The sequence below is a fragment of the Sebastes umbrosus genome, chromosome 6 (assembly GCF_015220745.1).
Source record: "Sebastes umbrosus isolate fSebUmb1 chromosome 6, fSebUmb1.pri, whole genome shotgun sequence".
In the NCBI taxonomy this organism is placed as follows: Eukaryota; Metazoa; Chordata; class Actinopteri; order Perciformes; family Sebastidae; genus Sebastes; species Sebastes umbrosus.
The window spans coordinates 22,540,213-22,556,923 of NC_051274.1; the positions used below are offsets into that span (position 1 = coordinate 22,540,213).

General features: G+C 39.2%; 1 protein-coding gene across 5 annotated transcripts in view; it reads right to left on the reverse strand.

Moving 5' to 3' along the window:
* Positions 1-16,002, reverse strand: part of fmnl3 (formin-like 3) — a 42,320-nt gene extending 26,318 nt beyond the window's left edge. For all 5 annotated transcript variants that reach the window (XM_037773791.1, XM_037773790.1, XM_037773789.1 and 2 more), the window contains exon 1: positions 15,463-16,002. In XM_037773791.1, the coding sequence (XP_037629719.1) occupies positions 15,463-15,576 (114 nt within the window). In that variant the 5' untranslated portion in view covers positions 15,577-16,002. The remainder of the gene's footprint in view (positions 1-15,462) is intronic.
* Positions 16,003-16,711: the final 709 nt, after the last annotated feature.

Consider the following 16,711-nt stretch of genomic DNA (forward strand, 5'->3'; position numbering starts at 1 on the left):
CGAAGAGCAAAGTCCCCTTTTGTAGTAATTTAATTCTGAATTACTGGAAAACAGACCAGACACACACATTCAGATGTTCATCTATTTAGACAAAAGGAGCAAAATAACGTAAAAACCTGCCCATTTGATTTTGGATTTGAAAAATATTTCACCTATAAAGACATGAATTAGAAGTGAAGAAAAGTGTTTCAGTAAAGGATCAGTGATGAGCAACAGGTTACGAGCCACGAGGACATGCACAAGACTTTGATGTTTAACACGGTTCAGGCTCTTTGTCAGTTAGAGCCTCAGGTAATGTAAACAAATACAGGTGGGACTGTGAGCAGATGTGTGGGTCTACAAATGTTATGGGTATAAAAAGTATCCCTGCGACGATGACAGAGGGGGCAGAGAAGAGGTTTCTCCTGCGACGAGGGCAGAGAGGATGTTTTTTCCTTTCTGACCAGATTTGAGTAATTTGAGCCAAGTAACCCAATTTAGCTAATTTCATTTCACTTTCCTCCACCGTGATACAATCTCACCCTTCCTGTGTTTATAAGAAGCAAAAGAGAAGTAGTTTTATGGGGGAGAGGGAGCACTTTATAGTTTTGGATTTGTTGTTTTTGTCCATTTTAGGGCTAAAATACTACAGAAATGCCAAAAATGTTTGGTGCTTGTTGTGTTGCCCACATACTCTCTCCTCCAGCACGGCCTTTCTCGTTTGACCTGAGACTGGCTCGACAAAGGATTCAATGTGCCGCTTTGTTTTGATTTGGTGCGGTGCCATTCCCATCCTTTGACATTTGAGTTATTTTTTTCGTCATAGAAAATCGCTAACAATGGCTAGTGGGCAGGGTCAGCGTATGCCCCCTGGTGCTGTGTAGAGCAAAATCCGGTTAAAACACAACACCAGTACACTGCGCAACCAGATAAACTGGTTCCATTATCACCGCTATCTCTCCGATCATTAGGTCCACATTGTGAGCCGGAACAGGAGGATGAGAATGAAAAACTCTCTCACTGTATTCAACTCTAAAAGACCAGAACACTATTAGTCTTTTTTTGCTTTTTATGTAGAGATCTCTTGCACACAAGTCAGCTACAGAAAAGAAGTAAATAAATGCGTTGACAGAAGATATAATGGAGGAAATAAGATGGAATAATGAATCGTGGATGGTAAGAATATTGATCAATATTAACTTAGATTCAGTTAAGGCTGGGCAATATATCGATATCATGATATGAGACTAGATATCTTCTTAGATTTTGGATATCATAATATGACATAAGTGCTGTCTTTTCCTGGTTTTAAAGCTGTATTACAGATGTAATTTTCTGAACTTTCTAGCTGTTCTATTATTTGCATTTACCCAATTAGTCATTATATCCACATTACTGATGATTATCTATCAAAAATCTCATTGTGTAAATATTTTGTAAAAGCACCAATCAACACAACATCAACACAACATCGATATCGAGGTATTTGATCAAAAAATATAGTGATATTTGATTTTCTCCATATCGTCCGTATCGCTCAGTGAATAATTGTTTGAGAAATACTAAACATTTGTTGGTTTCAGCCTCTTAAATGTGAACATTTTTTGCTTTTCTCTGTTTTTTATCATTGTAAATTGAATGCATTTGGGTTTTGGACAAAACACACAATCAGAAGACGTTACCCTGGGTTACATATAGACCAAAGATTAAACAATTATTGAAAAAAATGATTTATCGTTTAATTGATAGTGAAAATAGTGTTTGATTGCAGTCCTAGGATAGATATCAGGTAAATAACCTACAAAATAGAAACTTTTATGCACAAACAAAGGGGAATACACAAAGTAGGACAAGTGTTTAGAGCAGGGTAGCCCAAATGTTTTCCCTTGGAGGGCGAAAGCTGAAACTTAATGGGGGCCACGGGTCAAAAACAAACTTGTATTTTATTGTATTCTTAAGATACAAAATGGTACTAGAATCCCAAGTTCCCTTAATTGAAATGCTTTTTGTCTTCGTAATAATTAGGGATCCTACATATTTAAAGTGAAGTGCATTTTTACCTCACAAAAAATAAAATGACTTGAACATCGATTTATTTTTTTCCGCTAGAAACATCTGGCAGGCCAAATTGAACCTTATGATGTGCCACGGGCCCCACTTTGGGCAGCCCTGGTTTAGAGGTAAAGGGGTGTTGTGGAGGAGAATTAAGCACAGAAGTAACACCGGCCAACAGAGAGGACATAAAACTCTAAAACAGAGAGACATTTGAGCCGTTGACAAAGGCAGACAGAAGTTTTAAAGACTCAACAGTTAAAGTAGTTGAGGGGGTCAGGTTGCAGGTTAAGGAGCCATGGAGAGTCCAGGAGAGCCATCAGGGACTCAGCAGAGCGCTCAAAGTCACGCATAGACCCCCACAACCAAAGGGGGATGCTGCAGAGCCCACGGTCACTTCAGACATCGGAGTCAACAGGGCAACTCCATCTGCCCTAAACTGGACAGCTTCCTAATCCGAGCTGATTTACAACCAGCCTGGAGTTGAGTTCATGACTCAACTCCCGCCAGAGGCTCCCAGAGAGACAAATGGAGAAAAGTGACAGGATGTTCCCCCCCTGATCTTTTTCACGGCTTCACACTTTCAGTCAGGATAAGATATAACACCAAACTAAACTAACTCTTCACTCTGAATTGCCACAGTTGTTTCCTAAGTTGCTGCCAAACATGCGACAGAAGTTTATTTCTGGAAGATCTCTTTGGTTAAGACGCAGCTGTATTTTCTTTTATACTATGATGGTAAAAGAATGTGAATTTTCAATTAAATACCCTGACATATTCTGGTGTACAGATGATCAAAAAGACTGAAATTGTTGTTTCATTTTGATGTAAGTTCATTTACTTTGTCTCAAAAGCCTGGTAGAGAAGGTAAAAGTGACTATTTGACCAGTATTTACTCTATATTATATAGTAAATGTTTTTATCCTTGAAGGTCTGACAATGACGATGATTTGAAAAAGAATTGCTTTTCTTTTCTTTCTTTTTTGTAGTATTGTTTTGTGCAGCATTCTGGATCTATCTTATATGAATTTGTGGTGGCTTGTAAGCCCATGCAAGCTGGACTTAGCTGTATGCAAGACACAATAATAAAAAAAGGTATTGTGCTTTGCCTTATCCCATGTGAATCAAATTTTCAAACTGAAACACCCTACAAGTGGCCTACTAAGCAGATGCACTCAATGTGATTCTGTCTTTTGTGCATGCTCTATCGGTGGGTTACGCAGAGTCTGTGTTTTTATCTACTTTGATAGGTTTTCACAGGCCAGACTTAGTTGTCATCAGCTCAGAGGGAAAGGAGTGGGCGGCCTAAGAGCTCACTATGCTGGACAGAGCCTGAGGTGGTTCAGACATGAGGCCCAGACATTCCCCTTTACCCCCAACACGTCTGAGTGTCTGTTCATCAGGGTGGAGTCCAGGAAGAAGGGACCCACGTAACGACTAAAACGTAAGACAACATAATCAAAGGGTCACAGCCGCACAGGTATGGCACATTTCTTATACAATTCCAGGTGCTAAATTCACAAATTGTATTTTAGACAACCAGTACCAGATAAACAGAACAAAGACCAATATATTGGGTTCAATTATTTGACTGTACATTTACAGTAAATTACTCCTACTTTCACAGTAAGTTACTGAATCATTTTTACAGTAATTCATTGTGAAATGACGGCTGTATACGGTGACCTCACAGTAGTTATGCCAGTATATTACTGTGATTGAGCAGTATGACGTTGTAGTATTACTGTATTTAACAGTAACTTCAGACAACAGATTAATGCAATTTAGCAGTATGTTGCTGTAGAGTTACTGTATCTAACTGTAACTTCACAGTTAATGTCCATCAGATTACCGCGATTTAGCATTATGTTGTTGTACTGTATTTAACTGTAACTTCACAGTAAATGTCTCACAGATTACTGTGATTTTAGCAGTATATGCTGCTGTAGAATCACTGTATTTAACTGTAACTTCTCAGTAAATATACATCTGATTACCACGATTTAGCAGTATGCTGTTGTAGAATTACAATGTAAACAAAAACAACAATAAAAGTTATAAATCTGAATATTGAAGGAATAGTTCGACATTTTGGGAAATTGGCTTATTTGCTTTCTTGCCGATTCCAATATCGTGTCTGTACACTAAATATAAAAACATATTTCCCAAAATGTCGACCTATTCCTTTAAAAGGATAAGTGATGATACCAGCGTCAACAGAAACTAACGGTGGTCCTAACCCATCAATTGATTTGTAGACATGTAACATCATTTTAAAATCAATGCTTTGACCTTTTAGTTAATAGTTTAGAGACTTGAGAGTTAATGTAATATTGTTACAGCTTCAGCAGCTGAAGCCTGAAAAGAGAAGTTACTAACCCACTGGAAATAAAAGCAAAGATCAGCTTTATCGGATCCTGTTTGGTCATTAATCCTCTGACTCTTGTTCTATTTTTCAGAGAATAAAAGGCTGACGTTGTAAGTGATTTCATTTGGCTGCCAGGACTCGGATATCTGGTCTGAATTTTACTTTTCAAGAACAACAAAGTGGTAAATGGGATGTGCGGCCTGTTAATGTTATCATTAATAACATCAGAGAAATAAATCTTGTCTGGCTCTTTTTCCTTAATCCAAATAAAAGCACTGGCATATATTGTTTCAATGCACCTCAGCTATGTGTGAAGAAGCAACACATTTCTGAACGTATTGCAATGATCAGGTGACAAAGGAAAAATACTGGAGCAGCCAATGAGGGGAAAGATAAGACCAGTAGCTCTGTAATGAAGGTTACTGTCTGAAGAGGTTGGAAAAAGCCAGGCCACTGATCCCTGTAAGGAAGCAGAGCCAACAAGGAGGCAAAGAAAACAGAACCAATATGGGACCTGGCATGACTGTGTTTTCTTTAAGCTTATTTCAGGCCTTCACAATGAGAAAAAGAAAGTGATGCAGCAGCTCTAATGCCAGATATGGCTGGATATAGTTCAAGATAAATGTGTCCCTCAGGGGACAAAAAGAAAATATAACCGTCTACACCCTCACAAACGCTAAGAAGGACAGGAAGGGTGAATAGAGAATCTGGGCGTCTGGGTGTCATGGACTGTACATGTGTCACATACACTGATGACTACATGAGGTGGGGCTTAACAAGCCAGATGACCTTATTAAATGACATCATTTATGGTAAATAAGTGTGAATCACACCAGCTTCTCATTAATGAATGTGTTGTCAGTGCTATTGTTTGGATTCCTCCTTTTCCTTGCTATTGAAACACAATGAGAGGAGACAGGATGAGATGTTGTCGTCACTGGGCTGCAGGGACTTCCTTTAACTCTTCAGGAAATCAAAAACTGTCCTGAATAATGTCAGGGTTTAGCTGTTACGTGTAATTCGAGCGTGTGTGTGTTTTGTTTGCGCGTCCACACCAACAATGAGTATGAATGAATTCTAGGTGTTTTTCCAGCTCCCAGGTAAAGCCCCGTGGAATAGAAAGCGACAGAGCAGAGTGTGAGAAAACGCTGGCCACCCTTTCTCCGAGCAGACACCCGATCACCCTATCGCTCTTTAGCGAGGTAACCCGAACCAGGCAATCACAACAAAGCATGAGTCCAACAAAGCAGACGCTACCTCTCCCAGAGATAGGGACTGAAGGTGAAGGTGGGAGGGATACAAAGCAGAGGGGACAACATGTTTTTCTAACAGGCGGAGATGTGAAGTTTTCATGGAGCTCAGTACTCCTCCCTCTCAGCTCTTCCTCATGCATGTCCTTGTTTACAAAGCAAATAGACTCAGTTAAGAGCTTGTTTATTGAGATATTAGCATAACAGGTATAAGGGCACACCTCATTTACATGCAAACGTTGTGGAGTCAATGTCCAAACCACATTCTTGAGATGTGAAACTTCAAACATGTTGTAAGTGAAAACAATGTCACATGATTAACGTACTTTCCATTTCTCAAGCCTCAACCAATACACAACTTAAACTATTCATATAGTTTTATAGTAAGCTATTAGATTAGGGCTAAAAATAGAGATTAATTATCAATAAATCTGTTGATAATTGTTCCCAATTAACAGTGAAAGGTTTAGTCTATAAAATTTATCATTTTAAATCACTATTCCCAAAGTGCAAGGTGACATCTTCAAATTGCTAGTTTTGTCTAAAAATGCAACAATTAATCGATTAATGAAATTGAATAATCTATTGATCGGTTTGAGTAATTTTTTAAGAAAAAAAAAAAGTCAAAACTCTCTGATTCCAGCTTCTCAAATGTGAATATTTTCTGGTTTCTTTATTCCTCTATGACAGTAAACTGAATATCTTTGAGTTGTGGACAAAACAAGACATTTGAGGGCGTCATCTTGGGCTTTGGGAAACACTGATTCACATTTTCTGACACTTTATAGACCAAACAACTAATCGATTAATCAAGAAAATAATTGACAGATTAATCGACTGCAGAAAATAACCATTAGTTGCAGCCCTACTCTCAAAGATATTACTTTTACAATGAAGTAAAAACAGAGAAAAGCAGCTAATCCTCACATTTGAGAGGCTGGAACCAGTGAATTTGGGACATTATTGCCTGATAAATGACTGGAAATGATCATAAAAGATGATGATAAATGATTCATCAATAGTCAGAAGAATTACCGTTGATTTATTTTCTGTCAATCGCATATCTGATGACTATTTGTTTCAGCAATAGAGCACAAATGGTCAAAACTGAAAGCTAACACTTCTAATGGCTCAAACTTTCCCTAAGTGGCGTTACAGCTCCAATTATGGAGTGTTAAATCCCCATTAAATCAGGATTTTAAACACAGTTTGCAGCTGTGGCGTGATGTTTTTCAGACCTTCTTCTCTGCCCTCCTGGTCCACAACCTTCCCTTCTCCTGCCTGAATGCTCTCTGAAGCCTCCTCTCTTCTCCCATGAACTCACATCTTCTACTATGTGACCTCTCCTGTGACTCACTCTGTTGAGAGAAATAACTTTCCCCCAGTCTCTACTTTACAACTCAAGACCAAATGGACATTCCACAGCCAGTCAAAGCAACAGGAAGTTGGGTTTCGGTTGATAAATCAAGAGCTAAACTCCCAGAACCCCATTTGCTAGTCCGTTTATTTACCCGGTGACACAGCAGTGATCGACAGCGGTGATAGCTGGGTTCAAGCGAGAGACCGTTATCATCACAGGGTTCTTTAAAAGTCGAACAATCGGCCAGATAAAGATGAAAATGTCCTTCTGAAGCCAGATGTTCTTCAAGCTTCAAACGTGAGCGAACTTGAAATGCACATTTGTTTACATGAGCTTATCGGAGAGTTGTTGTGTTCCAAAACAACAGTAGCTGCGTCCCAAATCTCGCTCTACATACCCAATATGTGTACAATTGTTCAACATACTTTTGTAATAATAATAATAATTATTTTATTTTATTTATACAGCACTTTTCAAGCAATAAGCACAAAGTGCTTTTCAAGCAAATTCAAAACATAAACTATAAAATAGGTAAATAATAATAATAAACAGTAGTTTGTATCTTCTCTGACGCACTGCGCAGTAATTTACTTCGTCACTTCCTGAGATCATCCTTGCTGGTTGGAGATGCGTAACCGTGGTAACCTGTGCCAACCTCATGTGACTAAAACGTAAATTTGTGAGAATCAAAGTCTGAATTAATTTAAAATATATATTACGCCTAGCAAAATTAAGTCTTATATTTACACTTAAATTGAAGCGTTATTGATGTTACAGAGCTCTCTGTCAATGCCTGTTATGAACGTGGTTGTCACTACCGCATTGCATTGTGGGATACTTATGCTGCCGTAGTGTCCAGCGTTTACACACTGTAATATTTTACAGGAAATAGTATACAATTTGCGCACTATTGGTTTCATACTAAGGTTTCTGACATATACTAAAAACTCTCACATACTCTTTTAGTGTTGGATTTTGGATGCAACCAATGAGATAAAACTATTCCAGCAAGCAATCCCACCTGACAACTATATTGTTATTTGTTTTTTTAAACGTACTGTATCTAGGAAATGTGAACACAAACAAGGATATTATTGAGATTAGGATTGAGGTATAAATAAATACAACAATCGGTCATGAATTGGAGGTACTCGTTGGTTCCTGTGTGGCGAACATCCTGTTTATTCTCCTCTGTGCGTCCGGGCAGGGAAGCTCCAGCCAACAGATGATATACACGGGGAATGTCGGGAATGCAGGTACATGAATGCCTCAATAACTCATGCTTGCCAGGCCTTTTGACACACTGCCCAGTTAAAAAGTTGAAGGTCAGACAAAGAGAAAGGGCAACAAATCTGTGTAGACATAAAAGTTATGACTGAAAAAGGAGTCATCTTCTTGGTGGAGGTTTGTATTGGAGGGAGGGGGAAACGGTGATAATAGAATAAAGAGGAATAAAAACTAAAACCAAAATACAGTCATGACACGCAGACTACGCCTGAACTACGTTACCAGTCATACGTCTTAAAAAGTTCCCCTTTGTTTCTCAATATGACTTCATTACTGTAAAAATGCAGAAGCAGAAGTCTTGAGAAATGAGAAGATAAAGAAAAGCTACTGTATGTCATTTGAGGAAGGCATGGGAAATAATGACATCATGTCACTAGTGTGTAGGAGAGGTAGCCGCTATAATCCACTGGCTCTTTAAACGGGCTTACAGCAGTTCTTCTGAGCGTCCGTCTGCGTAAAAAGAGTGTAGCGGCACAAAGGGCACCAGGGGATGAGGCCCCCTTTCTAAAACAACACTGACTGACAGAGTCCCCATTGTATTGAGGAGGAAACCACTTCTCCAACCTACAGCCGTGGTGCAGCTGCATTAGAGCAGCATGCAAACCCCCCACTGACACGCACAAATGCACGCATCAAAAAAACACTTACATATGCATAGAAATGGAAAACACATGCAGCTTCTTTGCATAGATGAATAAATCCAGATCTACACACATTTAGGTGATGTGAACAAACAACTTGCTAGTTGCTGTTTCTGAGGACGGAGAGTTGAAAAAGGACAAATTTGTCCCAAAAAAGTATCTGGAAAAGTACAACAAATAACTGGTTGTGCATAATCTCTGCTGATCTGCCTGGCTTTAAATGTAATAGATGGCATTTTTGTGAAATTCCACTCATGTTTGTATGTTAAATATGAAACTACAGCCAGCAGCTGGTTTGCTTAGCTCAGCATAAATACTGGAAATGGGGAAATAGCTATTCCGACTCATAGACTAGATAGATAGTTACATAAGAAGTGGACGTAGTCACCGTGATGTCACCCATTGGTTTGTGGACTGCCGTTTTGAAGCCTTGAGTTTGGCATTTTGGCCGTCACCATCTTGTTTTTTTGCAACCAGAAGTGACACAAGAGGGTGGATTTAAGTACTACCGAACGCTGAATAAGACATGTTTAGGCAACCAAAATGTTATAATTAACTTCCATGAACTGAAGACACACTGTGAAAGGGTTAAAGCTGTAAGACGACTGGGCTGGGACATCTCCCACACCGGACAACAGCAATCACAAGGTAGCCACGCCCTAAAGCATAACCTGCTTTATGGTCTATTTGACTCTAAATGGGACCATAATTTACTAAATAAACATCATGCTGTATTGAAGAAGACTTGAAACTAGCGATTGAGACCATAAACTCATATTTACAATGTTTACTGAGGTAATAAATCAAGTGAGAAGTAGGCTCATTTTCTCATAGACTTCTATACAATCAGATTTCTTTTTGCAACCAGAGGAGTCGCCCCCTGCTGGCTATTAGAAAAAATACAAGTTTAAGGCACTCCAGCATTGGCTTCACTTTTCAGACCTGGAGATTGCCATTTGGCCTGGCTATGTCCAACCAAACGTTGTTTTTATACTTTGGTTTTTGTATTTTAAACAAACAAAATATAACATGTTCATTAGTGAGCTTTAACGTGCTGGCAGGATTTTACTTTGTACAGAACCAGGCTGGCTGTTTTCCCCTTGTTTCCTGTATTTATGCTAAGCTAAGCTAACAAGCTGCTGGCTGTAGCTTCATATTTACCATTAAGACACAAGAGTGGCATTGATCTTCTCATCTAAACTCTCGGCAAAGAAAGCAAATAAGCTGCAAATAAATTTCCCAAAGTGTCAATATGTGTGGACATGTTATGTCTGCTCAGTCATGGTCTTTAACTTGACCTCTACGAGAGGTGGAGAAGCACTAAAACTGCCCATAATGCCTGGTCCAGATTGGGGAATTGTAGCCCGAGGGTGGAGAGAGCCAGGTGGACAGCCTTGTGCTGAACCCCCCCCTCCGCCTGCTCTGCTGCTCTAAAACCAAGTTAACTGTGTTCACTCAACTCCCATGATCCCCCTCTTCCTGGGACACAGTAGTGGGTGGCTGAGCCAGATGTACACACTCTTCCAACTTAAAACACGTTTTCTCTTTTCAGAAAGGATGATGCGCGTGAGAAAGGGAGTGGTAGTCACATAAATAAACTGTGGCCGCCATTAAACAAATAAAAATGATTTAGGTTTTAGGTCCAATAAACACATCGCACAGCTTGACTCCATTAGTTCCACTTGAGTGGCATCTATCAGACACTGCAGCTTTCTTTAGACATCAAGAAACACTGATGTCAGACAAGGCGCTGGAGTCGCATTGTCAGCATGTCTGACTTCACTACCACTGATTTTCATCTGTAGTTTTCCCAACATTTGCTGCTACTTAACGGTGAGACAATCAAATCTCAAAAGAAAAGCTGCAACGCCACAGTCGTGACGCAACTGGATGTCACAGTATAAATAGATGTGGGGAGTTGAGCAGGCAAATCGGTTAGGATGGTTTCAAACGCAATCAAGTGGTGAAAATAATCCCAAACTGCTCCCGTAACAGCTCTTAAAATATGTGTGCGCTGTTTAAAAATGTTGGTAAAGTCATTACAACCAAGAAGAACAGTGGCAGACCGCCAGTTCAAAGGGAATTTTCCCTTTCTGGAGTTCTCCTGTGGCCTCAGCCTCGACTAGACCGCAGGAATCCAGCCGCGGATTGGCTCTTGTGCGCTTTGAAAGAGGATCCCAGGTCCAGGCGTGCACCTTTGAAAAATGCCACTCACTGATCTCACATCATTTTCTTAAGGACAGAGTCATATGGAGAAGGTTATTTTGAGACCCACAGTGAGAGTGAATTCGGGGAATGGGAAGGTTGGAAACACTGAGTGAGCAAATGAGAGGTTCCACTTTCATTTGGAAACACACAAAGCCAAAGATAAGTAAGAGTTAGCAGGGAGAGTTACAAACTATCAAGACAAAAGCTACCAAAGACTGAGATGTAGCTTTATAGATACGGCTTCTATGCTGTGTGCATCTGTGAGGTCTAGGTAGATCTGTATCATTACTAGCTGAACTAATGGCATGTTATGCACCAGTAGCAGCCTGCAGGAACACAGTTCTTATTGTAAAGCGAACCAACCACAACGACCACTGGCTTCAATGCAATTTCCCCTGTAAAACGAAGAAAGGAAAATGCCAGGCAGCTGTTTCCAGCCACAAAAGACAGAGCTAAGGCTGTTTGAGAGGATGCTGGACAACAGAGACGAGAGGGAGACGATGCCTTTAGCACATGCTGCCGGTTAGAACGGACCCATGCATTTTATTAGCAGACCGCAAGAAGTAGTCGAAGCTAACCCAGGGGTCTGCTCCCCTCCGCACCGTCTACAGTAGAGCGCTCCTGTTAAAGCCATTAGCCCTGGGATTACTAGCGAAGGCTGCTGCACCCATGACATCATTATGGGCTGCTGTCAGTCCGGTGGGACGTCTGTGAGTTGCGTCTGAGAGGAGAGAGGGCAGTCCCAGCGCGCAGATCCAGACACATCCATTCACACCAGCGTGCCATCATGCAACAGGAAACGCAGTGGTCCAGAGGAGGGGAAATTACCCATTTCAGAATAACCATTTATGGAGAGCTTGTTATTTCTGAGGTTGTGACGAAGACAATTATGTCCCCGCTTAAAAATAGTGAAGAAAGAAATCTACTCAATTTAAAAAAACAAACTATTTTTGGCATATATGTTACTTTAAAGCCGCTGCCAGACATCAGATCCGTGACCTTGTCTTCCTGAAGAGCTCCAACCACGAAGACAGAAGCTTTTGATGTACCTTTATCTCGCAACAAGGGGCCAGCGGGGCAGAGAGACGACCATTGTCTGATAAGAGCACTAAAATATACAAGCATGTTGTTCTTTCCCACAAAGTAAAGGAAATCTGGAGCTACTGTGGGGTAGGGTGGGGTTAGAGAGCTTTTTCCCAGTGAAAAACACAACTGAAATGTTGAGTCTACCGCCTCTTGCATAGAAATCATCTGCTCTGCACGGCTGAACATAATAACAGGGACTGACTTTGTGTTGCAGGGCAGTCAAACAACTGAAAAGTTCCAGCTCCAGTCTCCAGGCAGGATGTATGTTGAACTTTTCTCTTTATGGGAAATGTGACGCCTACAAAATCATATGGAAAAACTTCATCCAAAATGTCCCAAGCAATGAGCCATCTGCGTGAAAGAGACACGTACTTGAGCTGTCATCTTACAGTGTATAATTTTAATAATAGCTGAGGATTAGCACAGCAGTCAACAAGCAGGGTTTGAATGGCTTCTTGCTGTGCTCGTCTCTTCATACGAGGGCTTTACTCTGTAGCTGCTGATAACTCTGGCAAGCAAATAATGGCTTTATTCCAGAAACATGGAGGATCTTTGCTGCTTGATGCTGTAATTAAGGTCTTAAACAGCTGAAGATCAAGGCCGGGTGTGGTTATGTTGAAATAAGCACCTGTGAGAAACCTTCATGCTACTGTTTAACACAAAATAAACAGCTAGTATAGTCTCTATGATAAAAAAAAACTTTTTTAATTTATGCATTATATGATTCTCTCACTCTCTGGTGCTGGATTACTCACACTGTAGTAGGATGGATGTTACTGAGCTCTCTGTTTGGATATGCGTGGAGCATAGCATGGGTGGAAAGAGCACTTGCAACTCAAATACAGGTTCTGTGACTAATACTGCGGGACTAAAATGTTACTCAACTAACAAAAAGTAGCTCTTCTGAATTATATCAGTGTGAAAAGGCCAAGTGGCATCCTGATGTAACCATTTCAATAAGTACACCGTATCATCCAGTTCTCTAGTTCAGGCCAATTCTCTTCAAAGTGGCGATGATAGTTTTTTTTTCTCAGATATTGCAAATTCAATTTCTGTCCAAAGCAAACCGAAATGGAGTATTACCTTAATTGTGCCATTATTGCCTCACTGTAGGGCAGTGGTTCCCAGTCTTTTTTTGGCTCGTGACCCCTTAAAATGAAGCAATGTCTACTCCACATCACAGGTTTTTGTGTGTGTGTCCCACTTGCAAGTGTGTATTAACACTCTAAAAGACGCTCTCTTGTTTTTGAGTCCTTATTAAACAGAAATTGCCTCCACAGTATGGATTAAACAACAATAAACAGGGGTATCAGTCGTTCTCATCGAATTCTCGGCAAGAAAGTAAGAAGAGCATTTCCAAAAATGTTGAAATATTCAGTTTTAAAGGGTGTTTAGACGCCCAGAAGAGGTGAAAATAGTAAACTATGTCACAAGAAAAAAAAACACACTGTTGCATGTAATAACTTAATATATTTTTCAGACCTTGATCAGGTAAAATTTGCATGAATATGAATTTTACCTGATGAAGGGGAAGGGCTGAGTTCCAAAACATTGTGAACAAAGTGAGTAGCGATGCACCTGCCTGTATGACTATCTGGTCTACAAGAACTTTGTTGACGTTGTAAACTACAAGAAAAAAGCTACATTTTGAGAAAAGAAAGAAAAAGTTTCTGTGACTGATTTTTTTTAAATTATCTCTTATCTGGTGACCCCTCAGATTTATCTGGTGACCTCTTGGGCTCCTGCAACTCCCGACTCCCAGATTTGGGAACCACTGCTCTGTAATTGTAGTTGAATAGAACACTTGATCAAAAATCTACTTAAGTTATTTTCATTATTCATTTTATTTTCTCGATTCATAATTTGGTTTATAAAATGACAAAAGATAGTGGATAATTGTCCATCACACGTTTCTAAAAGCCCAAGGTGGGGTTTTTTTTTAACCAACAGTCTAAAACCCCCAAAATATTCAGTTTACTGGGGTCGCAACTGACAAATATTTTTATTTTTTATTTTCTAACTTAATCAATTAATCATTTGGTCTATAAAATGTCAGAAAATAGTGAAAAATTACAATCCTAGTTTCTCAAAGTCCAAGCTGATGTCTTTAAATGTCTTGTTTTGTCCAAAACCCCAAAATATTCACTTTAATATGATATAAAACAGAGTAATCTCCATATTTGAGAGGCTGAAAAACAGCATTTTTCTGACATTTTTGCATGAAAAATAACTTCAAAGGTGAATCAATATTATTGGCGAATATTATTTTTAATCAACTAATGATCAGTCAACTAATAGTTGCAGCTCTATAGTTTACTATCACATAACCCAAAGAAAAGCAGCAAATCTTCACATTGCAGGAGCTGGAACCAGTGAGTGTTTGGTATTTTTTGCTTAAAATATGATTTAAAATGATTAATCAATGATCAAAGTAGTTGCTGATTGTGTGTGTGATGGACTAATAAATGGATTCAAGGGTTAATGGTTTCAGTTCCAGTAGAGTTATATTAGATATTTTCCAGTCCTGGGAGATGACTGGACTGCAGCACCCACTCACTCACAGTCACACTGAAGTTATTCACACATTATAGTCCACATGATTGTTTTTCTGTAAACTTGTAAAGTCCCCAATAAAAGAACTGTCCCCTTGACGTAGGATGACAGAGTCACTTGACTGTTGATAGTCAGTCAAAGTGGGTGTTGACTGTGTGCTCAAGACAGCTCAACTCCAGCCTGATGCAGAGAGGAGGGAGGAGGGAGAGAGACTGGTTGGGTGTGGGAGTTTTGGGGGAATTCAGAATATGCTGTTTTCAGATGGTTAGCCTGCAGCAAGAAAACTTTAAATAAACCCAGATCAAGGATACAGTATAATCCCCCCCTACTCTCTCACCATGCTGGGCTCAGTGTTTGCCATTTCAGCCAAACGCTGAGTAGTCTGACTTTTAGGGGGAGACAAAAGAACCACAGGAGAGGAGAGAGGAGAGGAGGAGAGGAGGGGGACAACAGCACAGGCAGGTCTGCTCATTAAAATACCAGCAGCTCATAATGGATGATAAAAGACATGTAAATTACACACTTTCATGTGAGTTACAGATCAAAAATCAACTCTTTTGTCCACTATTTTGAATTTGAATTCTGTAAAATGATTAGTTTATGAGGCAGATGGAGTCAACTTAAATTAGAATTACAAATGCACAATATGACAAAGTGAGATGATCACAATAAACTCACCAAAACGATGGCAAACTTCTCCTCCAGCTCGTTGGAGTCAGGCATGGGGACCTTCAGAGGCATGATGTGATGCTTCATCTCAGACTGGCCGTCCACACTCTCTATATTACCCATTTTTCCCTCCTCACTCACAGATGTGGCTGTTTATCCTCAGCTTGAATCCTTCAGTTTCTTATTTCCAGTGATGATAAATCCAAGCAAAACAAAAATATTCCAATAGTTTCATTAAAGGATTAATCCAAGAAATCCACAGACAAGCCTCTGATAGTGCAGTAGTCTCCTATCACTGTCCCAAAATGCCATTTACACTGATTTTACTGAGCGCGTTTAGGTTTACAGTGAGCTCCACTGTAGTTTCCCTTCAAAAAAAAAAAAAAAACTTTTAAAAGTAACAATCAAAGTGCAGCTGCTTTCTTTTCCAAAAGAAAGTAGTTTCTAATTTCCAATCCATTACTTTAAAATAGATTTCCAAACGCAGACCAGCTAGTTTCAGAGTTGCTCTGCTCAACTTTCTTGGCTACGACGTGTTTCCATTCATTATTGTTGTGTGATCCTGATTAAACTGTTTTCTGATGCCTCCACTCAGAGGGCAGGTTTTCTCCTCTAGTCCCTCCCCCAAGCTGGAGGAGGAGGCGCTGCTGTTGGTTAAAAGACCTGCCAATCACTTTGATTTCCTTTTTTCCCCGCCCCTCACATCTGCAAGGCAGTGCGCCCACACAGCACTTTATTACCACCTGGTGGCCAGATAGGAGTTAAGGTTAATTGATTTAATCAGAACTACCCACAAAAGGTTATGTTTGGGAATTATTTATTATTGATATATTTATTTATTTATTATTATTATTATTATTATTATTATTATTATTATTATTATTATTATTATTATTATTATTATTATTATTTATTTTACTTTATTTATTTATTTATTTATTTAGCAGATACAATGAAATACTATGAATATTAAGGACTGTTTTTATATATATATATATATATATATATATATATATATATATATATATTCCCCCTTTCACCAATAAATAAATAAAGAAAGAAAATAATAATAATACAATGACAATAAATAGTAACTTTGATTTAACTATGTACAGGTATCAGCAGTCCAAAACAACAGCCTGAGGGTCAGCAACCACTAGCTCTTCATTTCTAATGCTTGTTTCGGTGTCTGTATTATTATTATTATTATCATTATTATTATCATTATTATTATTATTATTATTATTATTATTTTTTT